Genomic DNA, 27,733 nt, shown 5'->3' on the forward strand with positions numbered 1-27,733 from the left:
GAAGTAGGGAATGAATTCCTTGTTTTGTTTTGCTTGCATGTGTGGCTTTTGCTTTACCTACTAAACTGTCTTTATCTCAACACATGAGTTTTCTCACTTTTACTTTTCTGATTCTCTCCCCCGTCCCACTGGGCGGGAGTGACTGAGCGGCTGGGCAGTGCTTAGTTGCTGGCTGGGGTTAAACCACGACACCCACGCAGGCAACTGGAGTCAATGGTGTGAAATCGGAGCTCTCTGCCTTGTAAGCAGCTCCTACAACAAAATTTACTCACAAATTTATAACTACCAAGTCTTAAAAGTCCTGCAAATGACACTGCTGCTGTGCTTTCCATGTGCAGGCATGACTGCAGTGTCCCTTACTCTTTTTGTACAGCAACAGTTATAAAGACTTTTCCTACTTGTGCTTGCGATGATTTTTTTTTCCCAGCCTCTTTCCACTCATTCCATCCTTTTTATCCCCTTTCAAATCTTCACCAGTTTTAATTTCACTTTATTGCACCTTTTACTGCTCTTCCATTGTTGCACAGAGCCAGTGTGGGGAAAAAAAGGCACATTTTGCACTAAAAGGCAAAATACAAGGGACTTGAGGGACCCAAAGAAGCAGCCAATCCAAATTTATCAGCATTTTTGGGCTGTATTGTTTTTTCTTAAATGACACACATTCATCACGCAACACTTGTCAGTCTTGCAGCTGGTGGAGCATTAGGCAAAGATGCCAAATTTCACTGTGTTCCACCATGCGTGATAGAGCAGGATCTATCTACAGCGGTCAGAGCTGCTGACAGGCCTCCAGGAGCGTGTTTCCTGTTACTAAGATGGGAACAATGCTTAGAAATCATCCTCTACTGACGGGAAAACCATTTCCAGTGGACCCACTCCATCAGGACCATGCCCAGTGCCTCTCATAGAAATCACTCAATAACATTTACATGATTTAGTACGCTGTTTTCAGAAGAGCAGAAAGACAGAGAAGAGCAAATGCAGTTGTCTACAGGAATTAATATGGATATTTTTGTAGGTAAAATGTGGCTTAAGTTTAGTATGGATGAAATGAAAGACTAAAGCAGAATCTGAGTGATGCAACACTGATACTAGGATGTTAATACCTACTTGCTTGCCATAGCTATTAATGATTTAAACCAATTATTCTTGTAATTTATTCTGAATTATTGTAATGAATTAGTCTCACTAGCAAGTAATTAATAATATTCCCTATATGAAACAACCCAGAGGTATGAAATGACCAATTTTTTCATTAAAGAAGAGTGCACTACTATCCTACCACACACAGTACATTACTATTTGAACCAGCCAGTGGGTGACAAGAGTGTCTTTTAGATATATTAAATGTTATCACATTCAAGGACAATTCAATTAAATCTTGGGCAAATCAGAAGAGTTCTAGAAACTAGAGCCTTACAGACCTACTCTGCTTAAGGTACGTATCTACCAGCTTTGATGAGATAATATAAAGGTAGTCAAAGCCAAAAGACCAAGGAACTTGCACAAGTAAAAAGGAAACCATTTATTTGCATAAAGATTTCCTCAAAATAAATAGCGTTGCAGTTGAACAAAGCAGGTGTCACACTTCAATAAGTTCTGAACAGTATAAACTGTTTCATATGTACTAAGATGACTGTTTATATATCTACATGTGCATGCTATTGTTGCTTTTGTAAGTCTTTTTCCTTTTTTTAAAAAATTGGTAACACTAATAGGCTCTTATGAAAGTATTTTGAAAATAAATAAAAAGTAGCAAACCACATACTTTTGCAAAATACTTGCAGAAAAGTAATTTGCAGAGCAGCAGCAACAGAATTTGGCATACAGAGCCACATGAAACAGTCTTTGACCCATTTTCTTCATGAAGGACTTGACAGCTGCACTTTAGCATATTATTTAATAAGTCACTAGAGATAAACACAAACAGGGAATAGAAAAAACCTCAAACTGTCTCAAATAATTACTTCACTTTGGGATATACTGATATTTTAACCTTGTTAAAGAATCAAAGAGTTTGATGGAAACAAAGTCCAAACCAATTAATTTTCAAAACATATTAATGAGCAGAATTTCATCCCATTAAACAGCATGAATAAAATCTGAGCTTGAAGTCTAGCTAATGGAAACAGATGCTTTTCTAAGTAACTTGTACAGAATTAAACAGATTAAGAACTTGGGGCTTCTGTTTAGGTTTTCCTTGTTTAAGCTATTTAAATCAAGGAAGACTAGTATAATATTTTATTTGAATAAAATCACAGGAATTTGTTACATGTCTGCATCTTTACAGCTTATTCAGGCCAAATTGCCATCAGAAGAGACGTACTGCTTACAAAGACAGGACCTGCTGAAGCAGAGAAGAAACTAAACTCTTGCACCTCTCTTGTTCTGGCTATGACATGAAAAAGACGTGCACAAAATAGCTTCTAATTTTTCAAATGAAAATTGGAAAAGCAATGCAAAAGCTGCTTCTCCAGTTCCGTATTACCGAAAGATGACTGGGACAGACAGTAATCTATGGACAAGCCACATGATGACTCTACAGCTCAAAACTGAAGGCACCAGTGACCACGTCTGTATGCTCTTCTGGACCTGGGGAAGAAAACATGTTGCTTTATGATCTGCAAAAGCAACAAAAGCTCATTTCCAATGCATTTGTGTATTTTCTTCTAGGGATGAGTGTAGGAACCTACTTATTCCTTAATTTTTTCCTTTCAAAACTGGACAAAGCTGGCATGAAGGCTTACAACCTACCAGTGGATGGAGAAGGAAAACAGGAAGGTGGGAAAGGACAACTAAATTAGATACGCAGCGTTTCCTTGGGCACAGAAAGACATGGAGAAAACTGAAGTTATTCAGTCTTTGCATATGTATATGTATATGTCCTCAGTGAAGCCCACGCACACTCTCTGATTATTTGAGAAGCTGAGAAACCCATGTCCAAGACCTGCCTCTGGTTAGTCCCTACAGCTCCTGCAAGAGACACTTAGGACTAGAAACAGCGAGGGGACTGAAAAAAGATGACATAGCCTGGAAGCGATGAATTATTGCCTGATTGCAGATGAGTAAACTAATGAAAGCGTGCCCTAATTAAACCATGTTTCTTGGAGCGTGTCCTTCCCCAGCAGGTCCTGACTCACTGCAGACAGTGCCATATAAAAGCCATAAACCACCACAGATCATGTCAGGAGGGAACATTTGCAAAGAGTCAGGGCAGTAATCAGCAAAAGTCTGCAATGCTACTGGTAAATGAATTCTAGCAAAGCCTTATCAAAGCCTACCATCAAACATGCCACCTTCATTTTAAACTGTGTGCACATCAATAACGTGCTTCCTATCAACTGGGCTGCTCATTTTGTGGTCGGAGTATTGGATGACACCATGCTCCTGCTCCCCTCTATGAACACAAGAAACCATATTATTATCATAATCTCATAAATCTCATCACATGCTCATAATAAAGGAAAGAGAGAAAATACATGCCGATAACCATGATGAAATCCAGTACAGTGGATTCGATCATGTATAACATTATCCACTAAACTATGCCTACTGAGATGAAGAAACACCATCGTTTGGTACAGTTTTAACATCTCACATTATTAAGCTAGATCTGCTGTTCATGAAAAACAACCTCTGAGAAAAGCGTATTTTTTTTATCCCAGCTAAATCTGAAATGTAAAGGTTTGCCTACGTGGAAGAGCAGTGCTGCACGGAGATAACCCAGCTGACTCTGAACATCCTAAATGAGTTTGGGGACTGGCAAGTCTCGCTCTGTTGGCACAGGGCTCTTAAGGACACAAATCCAGTCGGCTGGATTCCCATATGGTTACTGGCACATATGTAGACTAATTCCCTGAACATGGTGGCTTGCTGTTTTTTGCAGAAGCAACGTTTTTCAAATAAACATGACTGCTTTCCCCTTTTGTTTTTAGAAATGAGAGAGAACTTATATATATTCAAATATTCTCCTCGGTTAGCAAAGCAAAGGAGATGAACTAATATTGGAAAGTATGGCGATAAGGTGCAAATAATTTGGAAACACCATAGCCATTTGAGTATGTAAATATTGCCAACAAAACTATGACCAAAACCACAGGTAAACTGAGGACTTCTGCAGCTGCTGGGGAGTATCAGCAATAAAATTTGTAAAAATTGCTGGGCTTAGGCATCTGAAATAAAGTCCCTTTTCCCATGGTTGACTCATCTCTCTTCAAGCCTTGGGTACTGATAACATATTGAGCCTGGACGGAAAACGAAGATGCACAAATTGTGAAGCAGTCCAATGCTTCTGAGTGCTGGGAGGAACACAGTGCTGCAGTGTCAGTGTCTCATTACTAAATCAAAGCTCCTGACAATTAAAATACTTCCCTTCCACTCCTTCACTATCCTTAATCCGGAATCTCCACATGAGAAAAATATCTTCTACAGCCATAAAAGGAAAAAAAAAATAAAAATAAGGCTATAAGGGTAACTACAATACTTTATTACAAGCCTGTCGTGAATAGTTTTAAAATGATAAAACATTTTCTAAATGAGTTTGCATTCCTCTGAGATGCCCTGCTTAGAGAGGCGATATCTTTATCCGTAACACATCAGACTTTGCTCAAGGACACACGCTGGGGTTAGTTTAAAATCTAAGTCTTTCCTAATTCTTTGTAACATCAGGGCAATAAACCAACAGCACAAAAGGCTCAGACTTTCCCAGTGTTCAAAACATCTTCAACTCTCCTAGGCAGAGGGATCTCTCCAAAACTGCCAAATTATTTAAGTCTTTCTCTGAGTCTCTAGGAACCTGTCCAGAAAGGACACATGATGCAAGATTAAAAAATATTCTGTGATGTTAACTCTTTTGCTCTTGTGGACCCCCCCAAAACCCATGCAGATTAGATATATTCCCATTTTCATTACAATAAAAGACTGGGCTCAATAGCTTTTTGAAACAAATAGCTGCAATGATCCCTGTTAAATGCCATACTGTTTGGTTTAAATTACTTCTGTTGGTATTTTTTCCCCAGGAATTTTTTTACAGCAGCAGCCACAAGTTGTCATTTAGGAAGTTCAGGTTGGACATGACGGAAAGCTTAAGAAAACTTACAGCAGTGCAATAGGTCAAGTGGTGACCGACTCTCCATCCTTGGAGATTTTCAAGATTAGGCTGGACAAAGCAATGATGAATTTGCTCCAGCATTTATGACAGCTCTGCTTTAAGCAGGAGGTCAGAGCAGGGACCTTCAGAGCTCCCTTTCAGGCAATGTTAATCTGATTTTTGTCTATCATCTCCTGTATGTGATTCCCCCTTTCTCCAGTAAATTCAACTAATTTTTAAGAATTGTGTAATACAAGGGTCACTTTCCAGACTAAAGCACACTTTCACTCTGGCACTAGGAACTGCTAAAAACCACGGTACAAACTCCAGGTCACCTGAATAACAAGAACCAAATGCCTTTTTATGCTGCCTCTCAGTTTTCCTTAAGGCAGATATATTCAGAGCAAGCTTGAAGAGAGCACTAAGGGAATTTTAGATGAGGATTTCAGATGCAAGGTAGGAGAGAAAATCACAACTAGAGTCATCTTTACTTTAAAAGCACTACATTAACCTATGGTAATGTAAGATGTTGAAAATACCTGGCTTCAGAACAGAATAATACTGAGTTTAAAATTCATTCCATGTCTTTTTGCAAAGTTTTAGCCATTACTGGAGGAAATTTCAAAATGTCCAAGGTCAAGATATTAAAATTATAAGGAAGCCTTCACCAGCAGACACAGTGGGTAACACATATCACCTCCCAGTTATTTGACAGAAGAAAGATTTACTCTACAGCTTTTGCATAAAAGCTTGTGCGCACTTTCTGCATAGTCTTTCCAGGCTGTTTATAGACTGATGCATACACCCCGTTCTGTTTAACTTGCAAATATTTCCACCAAGTTTTACCTTCCTTAGTTCCTGTCCTGTCTGCACAGAGATGAGAATACACTCCTGACCACTTCTGCAATCAAGTGTGTAGAGGAGCTGGCTCTAGACTGGAGTTGCACACCAGCTTGGCATGAAGGAGCTGTATGTCTTTGGTCTATAAAAGCAATTCCGTGGGAAGGAACTTTGCACACGTTTCCCTCTTCCAATTTAAGTTCCCCCCCGCCCCCCGTGTTAAATGTGACCCCACCTACTCAACTGTAGAATATGAAAAATAATTTTGAAGGTTACAATCCAGGACCAAAAGAAGCTCATCTACATATTTCACCATCGCTACCACAGCATGGTGGAAAAGTCACTCAAGCATTGCACAAGATATTCAAGAATTAAAAATAACAGTATCCTCACAGTAATGCCTTTTGTAGATTTTTAGCTAGATTATCATTGGGCTCTTGCTAATGTTACTGATTCTTTACCCAGAGTTGACTTGGTCTGGTCACCTCAACACTGAAGTTACCTAAGAGAATAAATGGTTTTATTTAGAAGACATTTTAAAAAAACTTCTTTGTGACATCAGCACAGGCAGTATTTTTAAAAAAATTAAACACTAGGGAAAAAAAGTGGATTTGGACACAAGAGAGCAAAGTCAAGCCAACGAAACCATCAGCTCTCTCTCCTTACTTAATTCTGAGCCCCTCTTGCCGAGTTTATTTTCTTTGCACTAGTTTGTGGTCTCTGTTTGAAAGAAAACAAAAGTACAAGACTCACATTACTGCATGTAATGTGCGTTTAAGACAACTTCTTTGTAAAGTTCCCAAACATCTTACATCTAAAATTACACTATGGAATGGGAAAATAAAACAGCACTTAGGACAAATGATGATTAACCTGCCGTAACAGCCATTATAATCTTTAGAAGATCACGGCAAAAGCTATTCTAAAATGTTCCTGCTTCTTCTGAATTCTATAATTGAAAACATTTTTTCATTTAATTATAACATGATTGAGGAAATAATGGAATTTAGTAAGTGCCTTAAAGATGTGCATTTTACAGCTTTAGACATCAGGAATCAAGAACTTGATTTTACAAAGTCCAGAGGCTGGGGGAAAAAAATTGAATTTGATAGTAATATAAAAATTATATGAATTTAAATCTCTGCCAGCCCCTTTAGCAGTCAGAGTGAAATTGCTTCGTTAGGGAAGTTCTGCCCTATAAACCTATAACACTTTTTTCAGCCTGAACAAACCTAAGATTAAATTGAGATGAAGGTTGGTCACAGCCTTAGTACTTATAAATGAGCTTTTTCCCTTTTATTGAATACAAACACAATTAACCTCTGAAAACGGTTGTGTTCAATCCAACACAAGCAGCTCAACGTTTCCCCTTTGATACTGTTGGACTTGCGATGATTTGCATTGCACTGATGGCATAACTTCTGAGAGCATCATTTCCACCTGCGAACTGGCCACAATCACTCTGGACTTCAGAGAGCAAAGGCCTGCAGAAACCTCAGTAATAAACATATATATGCTGAAATAAATATAGGAGATATATTTATTGTCAGCAAATTAGCATTTTCTAGAGGCTCTAATGGTAAAGGCCTGTATATTTCCTAACTACAGCAGGAACAATTTATTACATTGGCACCAAAATCTACACTCTCGTTCAAGGCCAAGAGAAAGTGGGTGGCTGGTGAGGAATAGAAGAAAAATATATAGAAGAAAGCTGTATACAACAGCTCAGAATGACAAGAGGTGGTGTCACCACATCACTAGGACTCTATTCCTGGGAAATAACTTCACACGCATGGTAGTCAAGATGAGCTCCAAGGCAGACTGAAGCCTGGCAACCTTTGTGGGTCTTTACAGGGAACTTCTCCCAGGTTGGAGGGCATCAGGAAGAAGCAGAAAGATAATTTTTAGACAAGTGTAATAAATGACATCAGATGCCAAAGTCACTAGTGACTACGGGAAAAGGTTGGATGGGGTAAGTCATGAAAGCAGAGATGAAGAGTTGGTGTTTGAGGCAAGAAAGCAGAGGAGTCAGGACCCAAATAAAAGGGTCCTGGTCAAAGCAATCATTTAGGATAACAGTAATTGCGGCAGCAGTCTTACACTGTCTTTGGAGTAACAAAACACCATAAAACCTCTGGAAGATTTTGCTATATGAAAGCGTTTTGGAGACCTTCTATATAGAGAACTTGCCAGATTCGACCTAGCTTGGAGGTGGGGTTTCAAAGAAAAGCCTGAAGATGACATGTGTCTTGGAGACATGACGGAGAGACAGGATGGCGCTGCAGTGTATGAAGGAAGAAACTCGTGGGAAGTTTGCATAATTTATTGGAAGCACAGTGGCAGCCAGTCATCTCTAGAAGGTATCAAAGAAATGGCTGATAGTCCTGTTTGGAGGGAGACAAGTCCAGAAATGAGATGTGAGACATCAGGACAGAGATACTGAGCTGAAGTTACAGTGAAGAGAGGAAAAAGACATGAAGGAGGAAACAACCCCTGTGAATCCTTGCACGGAAGCTGAAGAACAGACATGGCTTCCCCACCATGTATAATAATAAGAAAGTTGGAGATGCTAAGAGAAGGCCATAGTTGGCAGCTCTCAATTTCAATGACAACTCTAAAAGGACAAAAATGGATTGCTGGTTCTGGGTTTTTTATGAATGCTTAAGAGTGGCTTCACTAAAAGACCAACAGTTGAGCTGATAGACCAGAAGCTGAAGAAAGGAAAAAAAAAAAATCCATGCATTTAGGGTAATGCATGGACATGCATTTGGACTTGGCCCTGAGCAACCTGCTCTAATTAGATTCATTTTGAGCATGGAGTTGTATTAATTAGATGCCCTCTACAAGTCCCTCCTAGCTTAGATCATGAGTCAATGATGCTGTAATACTGGAAGACAAGAAATCCCAACAGCTTTCAATACAATAAATAGTATCAGTGGTAAGAGGAGAGGAGAAAGGGGCAGCAGTTGGTGAAGTTGGCATATCTCTGCGACTGAGAAGATTAAAATATGTTCATCTGGTGAAGGATAAGATCTAAGAGAGAGCAAGAAATGAAGCAAAAGGGCAAAGGAAGATACAGATTCTAGACAAGATACATGTTAACTGGGGCCATGAAGATGGGTTAGAAGAGACCACGTGAAAATATTTTGCATCCACAGTAGCAAAGCAGAAGGACAGAGTTGTGGTGGGATGTGGGACAGCAAGTTGGGAGAATTGTATCTTGTCCCTTTTCTCTTCAAAAAGAGAAAAGCAGCGAGCTGTTGGGCACAGAAAGAAGAAGCAAGCTTGACAAATGATGGTCAGGGAATGAACAGACAACTGGGAGACAGTTGTTTAGTTAGAGCGATGGCAGAATGGGGAAGACAATAATCGTAATTAAGGAAATCAGCCTGCTGGAGGATTTCTGCCAGCATAGTTTGGCAGCAAAAGAACAAATGGATTTGGGGATAAGGACCTTGTGTTTAGAGAAGGACAAAAAGAGAGAGGAGATTCAGAGCCTTAAACCTGCAGAGAATCAACTGCTGCAGGGCTGGGCACGGGAAGATGGGCCATGGGAAGGAAAGGAGAGGTCCCAGCAACTGTGAGAGGGGCTGGATGGGCTCTCAACCAGCCAGATGCCTATCAATGGTGCCAGCGTGATGGTGACACTTTACTAAAGCAGATAACTCCATCGTGGAAAAGGCAGCATGGTCCAGTCTATCACGTAAAGACCTAGAAACAAAGAGCTAATCCTAGCACTGGGCTAGGATTAACTAGCTGGGCTCCTCTTTCACCTTCGCTCATAGGGCAGCCTGATGCATTGAAGAAGGCTGCCTAAGGCTCCCATATCCATCAAAGGTGTCTCCTTGGGGAAAAAACCCATTGTCTACCAGAAAGCTGCAGAGTGCCCCAATAATAAACCTTTGTTTAAGCCCTGTTTGCAGGGTTTGCAGTATCCCAGCTATGAAGGTTAGAGGAAAGCTTGCCAGCACAGCTCCCATTCCAGCCACAGGGTCAGACCAGTTCACACGCTGTCCCACACAACTGGCACAGCTACAGTTCATTCCCCGGGGAAATTTGACTTAAAAATGGAAAGCTCGAGCCCCAGGCGAAGTTTCTGAGGGTCAGTGATAACATGGTTCCTCCTAACAAAATGTTAGTTGGTCGTGAAGTACCTATAAGGAGCACTCCTAAATAATGCCGCATGTAAGGAACTGAATCTTTTGTGTTAAGTAAACAGATACCTTAGGTGAACATCCACATCGACGTTACAAATAAATAATATGCTCTCCTAATAGGAAAACCATTTCTAAAAATTGACTTTCAGACATTTGTTATGGGAGCCAAACATAAAGGTAACATGAGCTTTGCACATGAAGTCCCAATGCTGTAACGGGAGCACTGCAGCGTCTTTCAAAAGCTATGCTCAGATTGTGCGTTTGCCTAAAATAAGACCTGACTTTGTTTAGTGATAACACAATCTATTTATTTTTAAATGTTAAAATGCTCAGGGTGATATTTCCAGCCAGCCCAGTTGCTCTCCAAGATCCCAGTGGCAAGGCTGGTTCCAGCTCCCCTTTTGGAGCCCCAGCGACACCCCATGGGGACAGAGACAGGCTGGGACAACACTTACTTTCTTTAATGCACCAAGTACTTAAAAGCTTAACTGTATCATTTGCATCAACAGTCAATGCAACTTTGTGTTCAGAGGCTATAACTGCAAACGGAGCCATCAGAGCCTGATTTGCCATCGCCGCATAAACAGCCTGTCTGCCAAGTCTTGAAATGGGGAAAAGATCTGTTCTAAGACTTAAAATTGATGTTAATAACAATTAAATTCAAAGCAGGGGTCTGGTAGACTGAGGACTGTCAAGAAATAGAAATATATACAGTATAGGAATAGTATACAGTCTATGAAATTGCTTGTACTTGTAGAGGGAAGATGAGGAGGAGAAAAGCAAACCTTAAGACACTTGGTCTAGAGGTCCTGCAGCCATTGTCCAACCCTGATGTGCATCTGCTCTGGCAATAAAGCCACTTTCACGAAGGGTGGGCACCACATCTCACCCCTCTGGAGAGATTACAAAGTTGCCAGCCCAGGTAATGTTTCTCGTGCTGTGCTCACGCTTGGATTAGGAATTAATTTGTCATCACCAGCTTACAGGACACACAAGCACATTTCCCACTGCTAGTGCAGCCAGCACTTGTTTACTGTCCCCAATGATTAGACCCACCCAAAGTGAAAACTTCCCACCCTGTAACAAAGCCATGAAAAGAGCTAAAAGCCAGCTATAAAGGTGGATGGAAAAAAAAATTAGGCTTATCCCTGCATTGCTACCAGGCTGATATTACTCGTCGAGTGATGCTTTGCAGATGACAACGCCAATCCGTGCTTCAGGGCAACACACTATGAGCTACGAAGGTAATTAGCCCAGTCAGATATCATTAAATGCCTATGCAGACATGATTTCTTTCTGAGGTTTATTAGCCAGCTTGGTCCATGTGGCCTGAATGCTTTTTTCCCACTGCAGGACACAATACCTACATAGTCACACACTGGGTTTTCCGCATCCATCTTCAGCTGCTTCACCATCATCCTCCCCTATAACAAACTGCACTAGGTTTGCTCGTAGCAGAAAATATCTCTAGGATGTAAAACTTCTAGTGCCTGACATGCTCCAGAAAAAGGAGCCACTTCTTTAACCAGAAAAAGCAACAAAGAGGATCTCTCATTGCATCAACATTTTTGCCTAGTATTACGGCGGTGTGCTGAAGCCATTGCTTCTGCCCCCAGTTTCCAGTGAAATGGCAGGCACGCAGACCCAGACTTTGCTCCATTTTCTCACCTGGGAAAAGGATGGCACTGGAAGCAAAGACTCTGGGTTGTGAAAAGTTTAATTATTTGCAGAAGTGCTCCTCGAGGCAGTCCACTGCTCAGGGGACAAGCTGTAGCTTTGCGTAAGGGCCTCAGGTTCTTTGCTCCAGACTTTGGAAACATAACTGCGAAGTCTTCTGGGTACAAAAGATGTTACAGCTTTGCCACTGAGAGAGACTTTAGCCCATCACCAAATACATTCCTCAGACAAGAGAAGCAAGCAAACAAAAGAAACCCCAAAATTGGACACTCCGGGCTCAAACAGATTCTTAAACTAAATGCCATAAAAGAGGACATTGCTCTTCTCATGTCTTCTTGTCAATTTAAATGAGCATTACTTGAAAAGGGTGATCTTTAAATGGTCTTTTAATACTGTAGAGTTCCTAATAAAACAGAATTAAATAGGCGTTCATACAGACAAATAGCCAGCTCCACTCCTATAAATATTTCATCCTTAATTTTGAGTGTGTCTGTGGCGGTTAATTGTGTTACTTAATGGTTGGACAGCCGTAACATAAAATCTGGAGAATAGATGTTCATCCCTAGGCTTCCCACTGGTTATACTTATATGCAGCTACTCAGAGGCTTTTTCTTTTTTTAGTCCCAAAGGAAATACAGTCGAATCCTCTGAGTGGGATTCAGCCTCCCTGAGGCTGGGATCCCATCTAGCCCAGCATGTCCCGGGCAGCTCTGGAAGGGACAGATAGCAAAGGAGTTTCAGCACAGGCTGATGAATCACCCCTTGAAGGGTCACTGTGTTCCTGTAAACCTATAGACTACTGACCCCTAAGCAAAACTGGGTGGGATATGCAGGTCTCTGGGGAAAAAAGTCTATAAATTAGAAGGGACATTGATTATTTCATGGTGTTGCAGAACTATACAATCCATCCAACTTTCCTTAAGTGCTAATTTATCTAGTTTTAGTGTTGCTACACAATATTCCTCTTCTTAACTCATAACCTACTGTGTTACTATGAGCAAAACCAAAGTCACCAGGATTCTGGGTTTGCTGCATGTAGGAGAGAACCCGCAGCCAGTCGCTGATGCTGGAGAACATCAGGGTTGGGATCCTGACAGGCAGGAGAGCTCAGAAAGGGAATTAGGTCATTGAAGGATGACATGTTACAGAAAAGTAATCTTAAAAATAGCAGGTCTATAATGGTGAAGACCCTTTTCCCCTGCTGAATAACCTGGATGACATAAATTAAACCAAAAAGTCATTATGTGTTGTTCATAACACTGAATATGAAAACACGATTAAGAAAATAACAGGTTATTAGAAATGTGTACTAAATGCAAACTTGCACCAACTTCTTCCAAGGATGGGGGCCTAATTTAGTATATTATGGCTAAATCATGATTGTGTTAAAATCACTAGATAATTTAAATGGCCTACCCTTTGTATTTACATTACTTAGCATGCAAAATTCAAGCCATGAAAATATATTATTCTATATTTTTAGAGGTGGAATTATTTCAATATGCTTCTGTAAGGAACATTCTACTATTTTTAAATCACGAGGCTTAATGTTAAGTATTTAGTATTATGATGGTGCCTTATAATGATCACAAAATGGCTAGGCACTGCATCCCAATACTGGGTTACTATGCATCCTTGCAGAAAAAACCCTCGGTTTTCTATGCATGAAAAATTTATAAATGGTAGTTATTTTATATGAAGTTACAAGCCTGACACACAAGACCAAATCCATCCTGGGTATAAAAAGAATAGGAGATTTGAAGAGGAGCCACATCACGATACGCCGTCGTAAGTTTGTCTATAAATTAAAGCAGCCATCCCAGGAGGTGCCATAAGCACGTGTTGGTTTTTTAATGCCATTAAATGTGATGACACTCAAGGATGTACGTTTAAATGTGTGCGTAGCTGTGTAAATGATATGAGTTAGGCAAAAAACCCCCAACAAATGTAGAGCATTTTTTGCTTTTTTTTTTCCCCAATGACTACATATTGCTGTAAACCCGCTCTGAGGGTTAGCTAACATGAATTATCTTGTCTGCATCGCGGGTACTTACGCAGAGCAGCTGGCAGGCTGCGAGTTCGCACGCAGCATCCCCGGCAGTAATTCGTACTTCTGCCTCTGCATCCCTGGTAGGCATCTTTGTTGTGTTTTTTTTTTTTTTTTTTTTTTCCCCAAGGTAGTCAAGAGAATTATAATTCGGTGCTGTATTTTTCAGTTCCACTTAATGCTTACAAACCTGAACATAGCTAGCAGGAGTATTTTGATGGAAGCATTTTCCCAAGAAAACATGTGATTTCTTCTGGAGGTCTTCTACAGGGATTTTTTTCTCCTCTCCCTATTAACACATTTATTTTGGATTATGGATTTTTTTTCCAACTAGAAACATTTGTCATAAACCAGCATTGCAGCATTTTGACAAAAGCATCATAATTTTGAAATTTTAGGATAAAATGTTTTGATTCAATATCATCAACATTTATTGTTGACAGTAACATGTTGACATAAAGGTCTTACTGTTTAAGAACGTAAAAAAACCCAAAATACTACAAGTTGCTGCAGGACAGAAATTAGGTGATTTTTTGGTTTTGTTTTTGTTTTCTTTTTTCTTTTGCACAGTACAGGTATTGTCTGCAAAAAAAACCATAAAAAGAAGCAAAGGGGAAGAGTTTGGAGGATTCAGCCAGCACCAGAAGAAGCGTTCAGCCCTTCCAGGCTATTTCACATCCTCCAAATGAGAAAAGCAAACTGCAGTCTCAGGTTTATACTCTTTTAAGTAAGCAAGAACTACCAGACCTGACCCCTGCAATCATTTCTATCACTAACTGGTTTCACTCATCCCGGTTCATACAAGAGGAGACATCCCCAAATTGTGCTATTTTAAAAACTTTATAATAGGAACATATACTTTTATATGAATAGTGCTCCAGCAGCCTTGTTATCTAATAAAAAGCAACTATGTAACACCTTCATGGTATTTCCTATGCATTATCTATTTCAGCAATAGGGTTTCTTTCAAGATCTGAAATGATGCTCAGGCAAAAAGACATCAGAAAAGTTTTCAGAGACATTCACTGCAGTAAGTGTAAGCAAATATATTCGTAACTATAAAACCCCTGTAATTCTGCTTTCCTCCATCTGGCACAATCTTGTTGCCCAACATTATATATATATTTGAAACTCAGTGGGAGGAATATTGTGCTTGCTCTGTAGGACTGCATCCTCAAAGGAAAGCAAACATACAGGTTTAGTTCCCAGGCTATGATTCAGTTGTAAAAAAGCCAGAACTATTAATAAGCTGTGCTCTTATAAACTAACGATTATTATCTTTAAGACTCAAAACAACCTGATTATTTATTAACTACATTTGAGTCATGAAGTTGGCTCTGAGCATAATTTCCCTGTAGAAATTGGAGCAACTTTATTATTTATGTACTTTTTGTTAGAAGAGTAGTAAAATTTTGAATTTACTGCTAATTGTTTCCTAAAGGCTATTTTTCCCAAAATAAGGTTTTTGTTTGATAAAGTAAATAAAAAGCCAGATATTTGTTTTCTTCTCCTCTTAGACAATAAATAAAAAAGGCCTATTTTGTGCACAAACCTTCTCTTAATACAATTGTCTATATTCCTTCAGTAACTGATGTATTTTCATGATTATGTATTTTATGTTAAGAGGCTTGTGAAATGCAAAGCAGCTGCTCAAAATGCGGCACAAGGCAGGCGATTGATAAGGCACAAAAGACTCCAATTCTGGTGTTCACTGATCTTGCTTAAGTACATAATCATTTGTTTTTCCTTCTTAACACAGTGTTTACTGTCGGTTGACTGCAAAGGGTTTTGTTCAGTGTTATTATAAAATAAAGCTGCATCTCATTTCCAAGTCAATTGCCCCGAAATTCAAGAAATTTGGAAGCAAGATATTTGACAATGGGGAAAATCAAGCAGCTGAAAAGCCCCGATTCATCATCTCACCACTTAACTCCAGCCCTATGTGAGCTTTTTAAGTGATCATCTTAACACAGACATTGGAAGAGCCTTTGTGGCTTTCACCACAGTTTCGCAGTTGCTCTCCTTGCTATATTACTTTGGTCTTGAAGAAACCCTTTGCCTATTAAAGCCTGAAAGTATAGTTCTTGTGTAACTTGCCATGCAGAGCAAATCTGAAAAGCTGCACGGCTTTTTGGGAAGGTTCACCAACACCTGCTTGACAAAGATGTTACCAGCTTTCTATATCACCAGCACACAAATTAGTAAAAAAACCTTCAAATTATTGACTGAACAGCTGTTTGTCAACATGCAGAATGAGACTGCAGTCAGTTAGCTCTAGTTCCAAATATCTTTGTATAAAAAGTGTGATTCTTGTTAAAGAAAAAGTAGGACTGAGTTCCAAAGATGCTACCAAGTCATTTAAGATGCTAGGAACTGTAAACATAGTAAAGAAAAATTATTATTTGTCTTCATATTAAATAGCTTGTTGCCACGTCTATAGTCTCAGACAACAGACTCGAGCTCTCTGCAAATCGAGAAGTCAACTGCACATCTGAGAATTTGGAGGCATCTCATAAGAGGAGCAGCTGGCCAATCAAAAAAAACCCCCCACATTAAAATTGGCATTTCTTCTCATCCTGCACACTTAAATTGGGGAACTAATTGTCATAGGAGGTCATGGATTTTAAAAACGCTTGCACATGTTTGAAAAGTAAGTCAACAACACATCAAGGATTATAAATTATTAAAGCCACCAGTTTTGGTTCAGGACATTCTTCAGTAATTGATTCTGGTTGCTGTAAAAGATAGGGTGCCAGGCTAGATGGACCTTTGGTTTCACCTGGTGTGATCCATTCTGTATTCTTATTTAAGACAAGAAGAGCCAATAGTATCAATTCATTCCTGTTGGAAAAGCATAAGGTAACCATCATCTCGGTAGTCACAACACAGCACTCCCAGGCAGGATGCTGTTAAGAGTCAACACATCTTGCTCTGTCCCCCTGGGTTCTTTCCCCTTCATTTCTTGATATATGGGGTGGCTGAAGTCAACACAGCTCCAAAAAAACCCAGATTCATTTTTGCTAGGTGACGAAGGCATAGTTACGTCTTTGTGAGTTAGAGCACGCCTAACAACGACTGGGGTGAACCTGCCAGCTCATTTGAAAATGCTTTGGATGAGTCCTTTAATTGGGAGCCTCTTCCCTGCCAGGGAACTTCCTGGAGCATCAAGAGCTTTTGGCAACAAGCTGAAGATGCTCGCCGCAAGCTCATGCAGAAGCCAACGTAATATTGACTTGTGTTTCATGAAGAAATAAAGGGTGAAGAATGTGTACTTGGAGAAAGTGAAGCAACTACATCAGCGATCAATATGTGCTTGTAATAATGCAATTACACAAATCGCAAAGGCCCTGATGAAGACTTCATTATTTACTTTGCAACAGCAGCATAATAAAAAAATCTTCATTTGTGCTAGAGCAATGACCTATCTAACAGCTACGAGACCAGGGCACCCAAACACCAGAAGGGCACACCGGGACAGGACAGGGTGACATTTTAGTAGCGTCTAATTACTGCCATGGTGTGCCTTTAGGAGATCAATCAGACCAAAGGTCCATCTGGCCACCTCTCCCAACCTGAGTGGGGGCCAGATGCCTCCAGGAAGAAAGCCAGCCCCGCAGGGAACCATATGGTGACACTGTCTCGGTGTCACCTTGCCTTCTCGCTTCCAGCTGTCCAGGCTTTTGAGCTCTTACTCTCCAAAGCCTCTGGGAAGGTTTTGTTTCAGGAGTTTGCCAACAGCTTTTCCAAACCTTTTAAAAGCTTCTGGTATTCCCTGCATCTTGGGGTGATGGATCAAAATCCATCAGCCATCACCCCTCACTCCTACCTCCCAGGTCTTGCCTGACTTTATGGGCAGGGATCTACCCGGGGAGGGGAAGAGGATGGGAAATACAGCCGTAATGGCTGAAATATCTTTTAAGACCACTCAGTACTTGTAAAAAGTACTGCTGTAAAAAGCTGTAAAAAAAAAAAAGCTGTAAAAAGCAGCTGACGTAATGGATGAAATAATTTCCAGTGAGTCCTTGGAGGCCGTGTGTCACATCCACATTCCATGAGCTATGCACACAGTATTGCAGGTGCTGGGCAGGAGAAGGGCTACAAAACACCCTAGACTTAAAGAAAGGCCTGTTATTTAGCAACAGGGGTGATAAAAAGTGCTTCCCAACTCACTCCCTCCTATTAGCCGAAGTTAAAAGGGTCTTTTTTGGTTGTTTTTAAACTCATTCTCCTAAACATCTGAAGCGCTGCTTCAATTTTATGATGACCACCACCACTATGGGTACATCTTCATCTCCATGGGGCTGCTGGCTGGAAAACTACATTATTCTGAACTGAATTTCTAGCCTATGGCCATTTTTCCTTTCTTTTTCTTCTTTCCCCTGTTCCTAACTGGGCTGAAATGAGAACAGTGAATCTCTTTGCATCATGACCCCTCGCATGACAGGCGAGCAAGGAACAGCTTCGTGCCAAGGCCATGAGCCAGAGAAACTGCTGTAGGCAGGAACCTTCCGTAATTCCCCCAGCCAGGACCACATAGCCCATTTTCCCATCCCTTTTCCATCACAGATCCCATTTGCTTTCTTACACCGTCATTCTGCTGCTCCCCAGACCCTTTCCCAACACTCTTTGGTGGCTGGATGCCTCTTTTGCAAGCACACTGATTGCAACAGAAGGACTAGTACTTCTCCCTGGAGAAACAGAAATTAAACTATATTATCCTATAGGAGATATATATATATATAATTTCCTTATATATATATATTTTTTAGTATTTTTATAAATGTATATATCTTATAATGCCACCCTGAGATGAGACTCCTGTTTGCCACATATATACTTGTGCGACTGCCTCTATGTCATAGAGCAACAAACATTTCCAATCAATCATCCCATTCTCTTTTCCCAAGAAAATTCCAGACAATCAGGTTAATAGGTCAGCAGATGGCAAGGTTTTAGTGGAAACACAATATTGTGAGGAAGGCGTCTGATGAAGATGAAACAACTCCTACATTCATTGAGAAGTTCAGTCAAGGACATTGAAAAAGCTTTTCGAGACACAACTGGTCAGGCGTAGCGAGGGCTGAGAGAAATGACAGGGTATTCAGCAAATTAAAACTTGTTAAGATACCTCCCAACAGGTGATTTGTAATAAGCAAAAATTTGTGCATGTAAAATAAAAGGAAGAATAGGCAATGTTTGACAGCAAGGGAGTGTGAAAAATACTGTGTTTTACTGCGAGAGTGAAGATCAGTCTGAACAGGAGCATCCATTTTACAAAATAAAATAAAATAATAATAAATTTAAAATAAATTTAAAATAAAATAAAACAATAAAATAAAATAAAATAAAATAAAATAAAATAAAAGCCAGTCCAGCCTGCACTTTTCCTTTCCAGGACAGCCAAGTCAGCTGTGCAGCAAATGGGGCACTGTGTGTGGGTCTTGCAAAACCAAAAATATTTGAAGACGTCAGCATGCAAATCCGTTTTACCAAGTTAGCTATTTTCTAACTGCTGAGAATTGGTCCTATTTCCCCAGCATTTGAACCAAGTAACTAAATCCCTGTAGTCCTTCAAAAGTTATTAGTGAGCAACAGGCGAAAAGAATTTCTGGGAAAAAAGAAATTAAAGAGGTAGTAAATAAGATAGAAAGGGCAAGAAAGAAGATAGCAGAGCAGCAAGGTGGGGCACTTAAGCAGGTTTCAGGTTTTGGCAATTAAGTTTTTAATGAAAAACTGAATTTTTATGTTCTTATCTGGGAAAAGGAGTAATGTAAAGGTCAGTTTAACAGTACCATCATTGCAACTACGCAGAAGGAAACTCGGAATTAGAGCACGGAGAAGAGGAGCATGAGCAGGACCCCAGCACCGCTTGCAGCATTTATAGAGATTTAATAAAACAATTAATTCTGGAGTCTTGACTCATAGCCCTGGCTGCAGCAAGAGAAAACAACCGTATATTAGAAAAAGAAACCAGTCAATAGCATCGCCAATACTCTAATGTCCTACTTATTGATGTCTCATTCTCATCTCAGCCATCAGCTACTGGAGCTTTTAAAAAGTTTTCAGGATTATATTCAGTTCCTACATTAATTTATGAATAAATAAAGCTCTGACATTGCCAGCTGCAATTCTGATTTAAAGAGGCACTAATATTTCCCTGTCCATTACTACTTTTTTCTGATGCCTGATGACAACATCCGTCACAGCAATTCACACTATTTTAAGTGGGAAATATGATATAAAGTTTTTGGATGGTCAGCAAGAAAACTGTCTTTTGACACTCCTACCCGTACAGATACATACTGTTTTACTGCTCCTGTGAATTCTCAGTGCACAAAACATACCCCAGGGATTTGGGGGAGTCAGAGGTGGTTTCTACAACATTGGGAAAATAACTACACATGAGCCTCCAGAGGCGGAGATATAAATGGGAAATAGTACAAATTTTCTTGAAAGGAAGATGTGTTGTTATGTCCCATGAGACAGGTACTATCATACTTGTTTTCAAATTGCTGTGAAGGTAAGAAAAAATTTATATATAAATCTGTTACTGCAGCTCAAATATCACCATAATTGTCAATTGCAAAGCACCTCCTGCACGACCCAAAGACCACAATTTCTTCTTCACCCTATACACCACAAACACATTTAAAAAAAAAAAAAAAGAAAAAAAAAATCTGTATTTTATCCTTTACAAATGAGAAGGATGAAGGGAGGACACGCGTTGGATGGGGCTCTCTGCACCAAGCGGGAGCTTCCTCTGGCAGTCCCATCCGTGAGCCGACCTGCCATGACTCCTAGAGGCAGACAGGTTTCCCAAATTCCCACACCTTTTCCATATGCCAGGCCCTAAAATCATTCACATCGGTCGCTGAGACGTTCTCATCTCCTCAAACTGGCTGTCACCCTGATATGGTTTTGCTCGTGGTCAAATGAATATGTTTCACTTTGGCTTAACTACATCACAAATACACATCTGTGTGGAGTTATAAATCAACACAATTGAAGATGACAAACTCTAAGTGAAAAACAAATAATTTCATTATTTTCAAAGACAGCTCACATGGACAAACAAGCAAAATAAGCTGCTTTCAAAATAAAACTGTGTTTCCAAAACCCTGTTTTGCTCCACCAGCATCCACCCCAGCCACACTGAAGTAGCTGCCTCTTCCTATGCTCCTTTCAAAGACAACAACCTAGAAATCTAGTAAAAAAGCCTTAAAACAAGTTGCTGTTTTCATCTTACTATGTGGAAAACGTCTTTGCTAAAGCTGTTTAGCAAAGCTTTGCTAAAGCTGTTTAGCTGTTGTGCAAATTTAAATCAAAGTGTGGCATCTATGTTTCCATTACTTTTTTCAGTACAATGCACTGCCAGCATTTCTATTTACACATAGATAAATAAAATAGATATATATATGTTGTGGAGGCCAGGGCAAGCCCTATCGCAGTTTCAACCTGGGCTGCTCTCCCAGATTCTTCCTCTCTTGCCACTACCCAGGAGACTTGAGGCTGCCGAGCTTTTAGGGATGCCCTCTTTTAAAAGCCAGTGCACTTGCCAGAAAATCGCAGCTATTGGACCTCAAGAGTTGGCCAGTTTGATCAAAGTGTTATGAACTGAGCTATGAATATTTCTTTCAAAATCCCCCTCCTGCTCACCAAGGTGGGCTCCACCGCTGCCTCTCCAAAGCATCAGCCCTCTGCCATGTGCCACTGCTCTTTTGCCCCATGGTCTGGAGCTCCTCCTGGATCCCAAAACGGGGTGAAACCCCAAAATGACAGCTCTATCTAAATGCAATATATGATGTAATACATAATGTAGCAGTAAGGAGGCAATGGCTCAATCTGTTCCTCTTTTGAGTTGGCCTATGTGAAAAAATTTCTGAAGGAGTAAGAGCCTCTCTTACATTCTTAATGAATTGCTTTTCTCTCCTCTTTTCTTCCCCCATCATTCTCCGTAAGACTGTCCGTTGCAGACTAAACTATGTTTTCCATCCAATGAGATGGATGGATGGGCACTCCAAAAACATCACCTCTGAAAGAGGATGCAGTGTGGCCCAGACAGATGCTCTTGTGCAAGGATTCAGCTGTGTGACATCACCAAGGCAGCACACTGGAATTATTAGCTAGTTTTTGTACGTGAGCCACAAAGTTGCATTGAGTTATTTTCCTTTGCTGAGTTGAAAGAATTGTTATCTCCCTATTGATGGAAATAATTACTGTAAACAGCCTTATAAAATGTTTTCTTTCCAATGAAGAAAACATCACCAAAAAATAACTGATTGTGAGTACACTGTAAATTATGTATTGCTATACTGTAAATTATACATCTGCTATCTGCAATTAGCCAGGAAGGTAAGAGAACAGCGTAACAGCTGGGAGCCTTGAGCATTACTTTAAGATGATGTGGCTGATCATTTCACGACTTGTTTTGCTCCTGCTGGTGTGCAATGCGATACTGTGAAATAACACGTGCCATCTGGTGCGAGCAGGAAAAACAGAATAATGTATATCATCACCTGACGTCTATGTCAGTATACATATTTCTGTGAGAAACTAGAAGATATTTGTTATCTGTCCTGCTGTGCAGCACTACACTGAACGGATGCTGCAACTATTATCTTATATTGTCAGGAAGAAATGTCTTTTAGTTGTTACTACGTCCTACACATACGAAATCACAACATGATTTAACAGCATGTAATTAAGTATTGCTAAGCAAGTCCCATTAAAGTTTTGAAAACTTAGCAATGATGAAAAAGAAAATACGCTAAAAATTTGATTTTATCTTGAGCTCTCAGCCATAGCTGTATTTTACAGTAGCAGAAACATCCTAAAGGTTTCCCAAGATTCTGAACAGTGATGCCTTACACAGTCCTGAAAGATACTCGTTTATTAGCAATTTATCGAGCTGCTGGATGCTTTACATTACAATATTGTCACACTATTCAATTTAAATCTAGCTACAGAACTACTGAGCTTATTAACAAACTGGAGGTATGGTACTTTAGGTTTGCCATCTCCCTAGCAAAAATATATGTCAGTATTATGCTTTCCTCGAGTGTTGAGAACGTACTCTCAATTATTAAGTTTCTGTTTAGTTTCAGAAGATCAAAGTTGTTAGGTATTGAATATTTAAATATATACAGACAAGTATTTATTGTAAATTAACTAATCTCAGTCTGAGCCAGTTAGCCAAAATACTGTATTTGAAATGCTGAGAAATTCTCATCATGGTGGTGCTGTGTGTCACCAGAACTGTTTAGAGATGCAAAGCAGGAAATCCTTTTTATTTCCCATATCAGGTCATCTTCAAGATGATTTTGTTTGGCACGCTATTGCCTGCTCTCACTATTAGAGTGGATGCCACAATATATTTGGTGCCGTTTTAAAAACATACCAGCTCTAAGAGTCAAGTTTCTGTGAGGCTCTAAACAAATAAAGAAAAAAGTGTTTCTATCTTAAGTGTTTCTTGAGGGGAAATTGAAAATTATAGTTCATCTCCATCTTAGTATTAGAACAGTAACTGAAATAAGGACATTTATCTAATAACCATATTATTTTATAATTAAGGTATAGATTTGCAGGGGCAAGACTAGAGTTTTGTGCTGGATACATCTTCCTGACTGCCAAGAAGTGACATGAAATTTGGCCTTCAAATGTTCTGCCGCCTTCTTTTTGGAAGAAGGCTGGTTTAGGAGGGATTGAACATGTTATCACAGCATCAAAGAGAAGCCCAATAGCTCTTATGCACAGATAAGCACCCAGGATGGGATGAGTGTTTGTCCATTAAGATGAATGGGTGCCCTAAATTCCTGCCTAATGCACATGTTTTACTATTCCTATTCTTATTCGTCCCTATGGAAATAAAGCCTATTTTTATAATAATCACCTGTTGAATATGGATTTACATTTTATCTTCTTTTAGTTCATCCCCAAAGGAAAATGTTTATATAAAACAGGTCACTCATGCACAATTCCCACCTCCACCAAAATCATATATACACAATAAGACAATTTAAAAACCACCACCACCGCCCTGCATGCAGCCATCTACCCCATCAAGATGACCACGATTACGCTCTTACCGTACATGAAAAATACTCCAGAGTTGCAAAATGTCAAATATTTTTACCTTCAAATGCATGGTCAGGGAAGACAGTGCAAAGATAAACTATTTTCTAAGGTCTAGAAACACCAGAAGATCTACATTTGGCCACTGAACTGCAGAACAAACCTTATTTCCCCATGAAGGTGCAGCCTCCTTGCAACACACAACACCAAGTGACAATGCCCAACCCCAAAAGCATGAACGCACTCCCAACCTCTTTCCAAACCACAAGAGCCCTCCAAAGGCCGCAAAAGTCCTTGAAAAATTATCTTAACATAAGAGCTACATCATAAGGAGCACTTACCCTTGAAGGGCTTTTTCTCCAAACCAATCTCCCTTCCCTAGAGTACGGAGAAAGACTGGATCTTCACTGGGGGAATCTTCACGAGTAACATTCACCTGTTGAAAAGCCAAAACCCCTCAGCACTTAGAAAATTTCTAATTAACAAATAAAACTTGTTTATTCAGAGAGAGATTCATCATCTCCCAGATCTCTCAGGAAAAGCTCCAGTCCGTATCTCCTCTGGGAACTGCGCAATTCTCCAAAGTCCTGCACTCTTCCCTCAGCATCACCAACCAACCATGCAAGAAAGTGAGAAGTTATTTTCCACTAAGGTACCTACTACTCTTGCAAAAATGCAATACTTGGGGTTTTTTGAAGGTTTTAACACTAAACATGGAGTTGGCTGCACAAGCACAGTCATTGCCTGTATGGAGTCGGCAGCAGAAATAGGTTCCAAATATTTTCTGTGTATCAGACAGACACATGGCATAGGCTTCTGTTAGCTTTGTTCCACATGATTTCTTGCATTGATAAGTTCACTTAAGGGAAAGGAATAATAAAAATAATCTACATTTACACATAATTGAAATGAAACAGCTTGGAGCATTACAGGATGAAAGATGCCTCCTCTCCTTTTTACTCTCTCTCAAGTTCAGGGAGGGGATAACTCTAGATGGAGCAAAAATCAAGTATTTTCATTGAGATTTAAAAGAAAATAACATCTTATTTTTTAACTTTTTATTTTTGCAGTGAAAGAGAAAAGCAATTACTGCTGATAGAAAGCAGATGTTCTACCCACCGTAAAACCAGGGGTAGTATAACCTAGTGTAAGCCTAAGTTGAAGAAGCTGGCACTGGAACAACAGGAAGATGACTTCACATCTGTGAGTGATGATTTCCTATTGCCAGGAGGTCCTTTTTATTTTCTGAAATGATTTCAGAAGAAAAATAGTAATTGATCATCTGAACACCCTTGGGTCTAGTTTCCCGTGCCAGTATGGGATATAAATCCCAGCTGCCATGTAATGACAAAGCCCCTGACATCCCGCTGGGTGCTGAGGATACCAAGGACGCAAAGGGCTCCATGAAAGATAAATGTTCTTGATGCCATGGCCCTCTATGAGAAATATTTCTTCCCTTTTCAGCTGTTATCAGAGGTAACTCATACCTCTTATGGTATGAGAAGGCAGGTGAAATACAACCCCCCGCTATCAGTGCATGGTGGGGATCACCTCTCCCAACGTTAACCATCTATAAATCTAGTTGTCCAGTCTCTGTCTATGGTCAGTGGAGAGGGACAGCCATTTCCAAAGCCTGAGTTGTCCAAAATTTAATTGGGATGAGCAACTCTCTGGAGGTACCTCGCATACACGGGAAAATCTCTCATCTGCTTCTCCTTTTCAGGCTGTTTTGCTTTAATCAGAGCTTTTGCATATGCAAATTCACAAAGCCAAAATCTGGGACGTCAGAAACATCCTTTGGCTTTAGAGACATTCCAGTTTAATTTCACTATTAAATTTACAATTGTGGCCCGCACCTTCTCCCATTTCTTTTATGGATGGTAAAACCAGTGGGTTTGAGTCATTAATGAGCACTCAGTCTACACCACACTACATTTAACATCTGCAGTGACTCATCGAAGATCAGATGAGGGTAGGGAACACGTAATGGATGAACCAGGAAGATTTGTAGCTGATGAAAAAAAACTTGGACAAACAAAGGGAACTTCAATGCATATTCAAGCTCTTTCTCTGTGACTTCCACTGATCCTAAGCAATGAGTGCTAAGGGATTACAGGAGTGTGACAATCTACGTGGTTCAAAGTGATGAGCCATTTGAATAGTCATGGCACCAATGAAGAACCCGCACAATCTGGCATTAAATTGGTGCCACACCATAGCTTTTAAAGGGAAAATCGTGTATAATGGCACAGCATGGCACACGCTGTCTCTGGGTAAAGGTAAGGTACACAGCAGGCACAGAGCAGCAGCATTTAGCAAGCAGAAGGGACCGAGCTGTTTTCATCTGACGTATTATTCAACAGATTTCTGCATGCAGGGTGTTTTGAACACATTTGATTTCTATTCACTTGGACTCGAGGAAACACGCTATAATAAATAAACTAAACAAGCTCAGGAGTGGGATCAAGTGTGGTGAATGGAGTTGAGGGAGAAAAAGGTAAAAATGTTTTTGCTCCTAAAAAAAAATTCCATGGAGCGTGGGCTGAAAGAAAATGGAGCAGAAATCTTTCTAAGCATTTCTGAGAGAAGTGCTGGGCTCAGAAATGCAAAAAAAATCTTCTCTGTCACCTTACTGTCACTACAGACACTCTGAGATAAAAGGCAAGGCAGAGTTTTTATTAAAAGTAGCTTTCACAATAATACTCATGTGATGCTGCTGAATGAAGAAAGTACATGTGAGGTCCCAGGTACGTGAGCTGCAGTCAGAATTTTATTACGGCTTATTAAGCTGCCTGGGTCAAAGTTTTAGCATGGGACATGGGACATTATGTGCCCCTGCTTCAGAAAGTCCCAGGCAGCATACTTTGATTTGTTAATTCTGTATTTCATTGCTATTTATTCCATGTTTCACTACTAAGGCTCTATTCCTCCTATCCTGGGCTGTATCTTTAGCATGGGTCAGTTCTTACATCCACTGTGTAGCTCTTATGTCCCAATACAGGCATTAAATTAAACACTTTCCAGCTCGGTCTATCTTCTATCACTCACTGACATCTCTTTTGCAGATCAGGAAGCTTGGAAGAGAAAACTGGGCAGAATTTAACTGTCCCTGCGGGAATTTCTGTCAAGCCATCAGGATCCAGCTGAGGGTCTGGGAATTTCTCAACAAGTCCATGTGCGTTGTTTTATTTTAGCTCCCTTTTTCTGGCTGTCAGCTGTCACAGTAAGATAAAGTAGCAAAGGCCAGGGATAAAGCCAAGGAGCATCTCAAGCAGGACTACAGGGCTCTGGAGCAATGGCCAAGGGCATAGTTGGTTTTCTCCTCCATCCTGCAGGTGAGGTGTAAGGGCTTGAGGAGGTGAAGGTCAACAGCTGGTGTCAACACCAGGGATTTGGTTTTTACAACCAAGGGCCTCTCTTTGGAGATTGAGGACTGCTAGGAAGGGATGGGATCCACCTGACCAAGTGGGGCAAAAGCATCATTGCCAAAGGGCTGGCCAACATGGCAAGTAGGGCTTCAAATATTCAATGAGGGATGGAAGCACACCCTACCATTATTTTTGCCCATTAAAAAGGCAGGGGGGAGGGGAAGATTTGAAGCGTGTATCATGGTTGTCCTTATTCTGGGAGAAGCAGAAATATTACTTCTGAGTGGAGGGAAGCGAAAGGGCATGAGGGAACACCATCAAACTCGGCTTTCCGCAGTCCATGATTATCTTCGTTTCAGAAATTTGTCCATGACCATCTCATTCATCTGAAAAAGACCATTTTTTTTCCAGTGGAGATTGGCTCCCAGAGACAGAGAGTGGAAGATGATGGTGAAAATCTAGTTTTAGTACTCGAGAGCTGACA

General features: G+C 40.2%; 1 protein-coding gene across 2 annotated transcripts in view; it reads right to left on the minus strand.

Annotated features, from left to right (window-relative positions):
* Positions 1-27,733, minus strand: part of PRKG1 (protein kinase cGMP-dependent 1) — a gene marked incomplete at its 5' end in the record, with an annotated part of 513,851 nt that overhangs the window by 96,583 nt on the left and 389,535 nt on the right. For both annotated transcript variants that reach the window (XM_082311201.1, XM_082311200.1), the window contains one exon: positions 24,223-24,317. In XM_082311201.1, coding sequence (XP_082167327.1) covers positions 24,223-24,317 — 95 coding nt within the window. The remainder of the gene's footprint in view (positions 1-24,222; positions 24,318-27,733) is intronic.

This window comes from Platalea leucorodia (genome assembly GCF_965183815.1).
Source record: "Platalea leucorodia genome assembly, chromosome: 4".
In the NCBI taxonomy this organism is placed as follows: Eukaryota; Metazoa; Chordata; class Aves; order Pelecaniformes; family Threskiornithidae; genus Platalea; species Platalea leucorodia.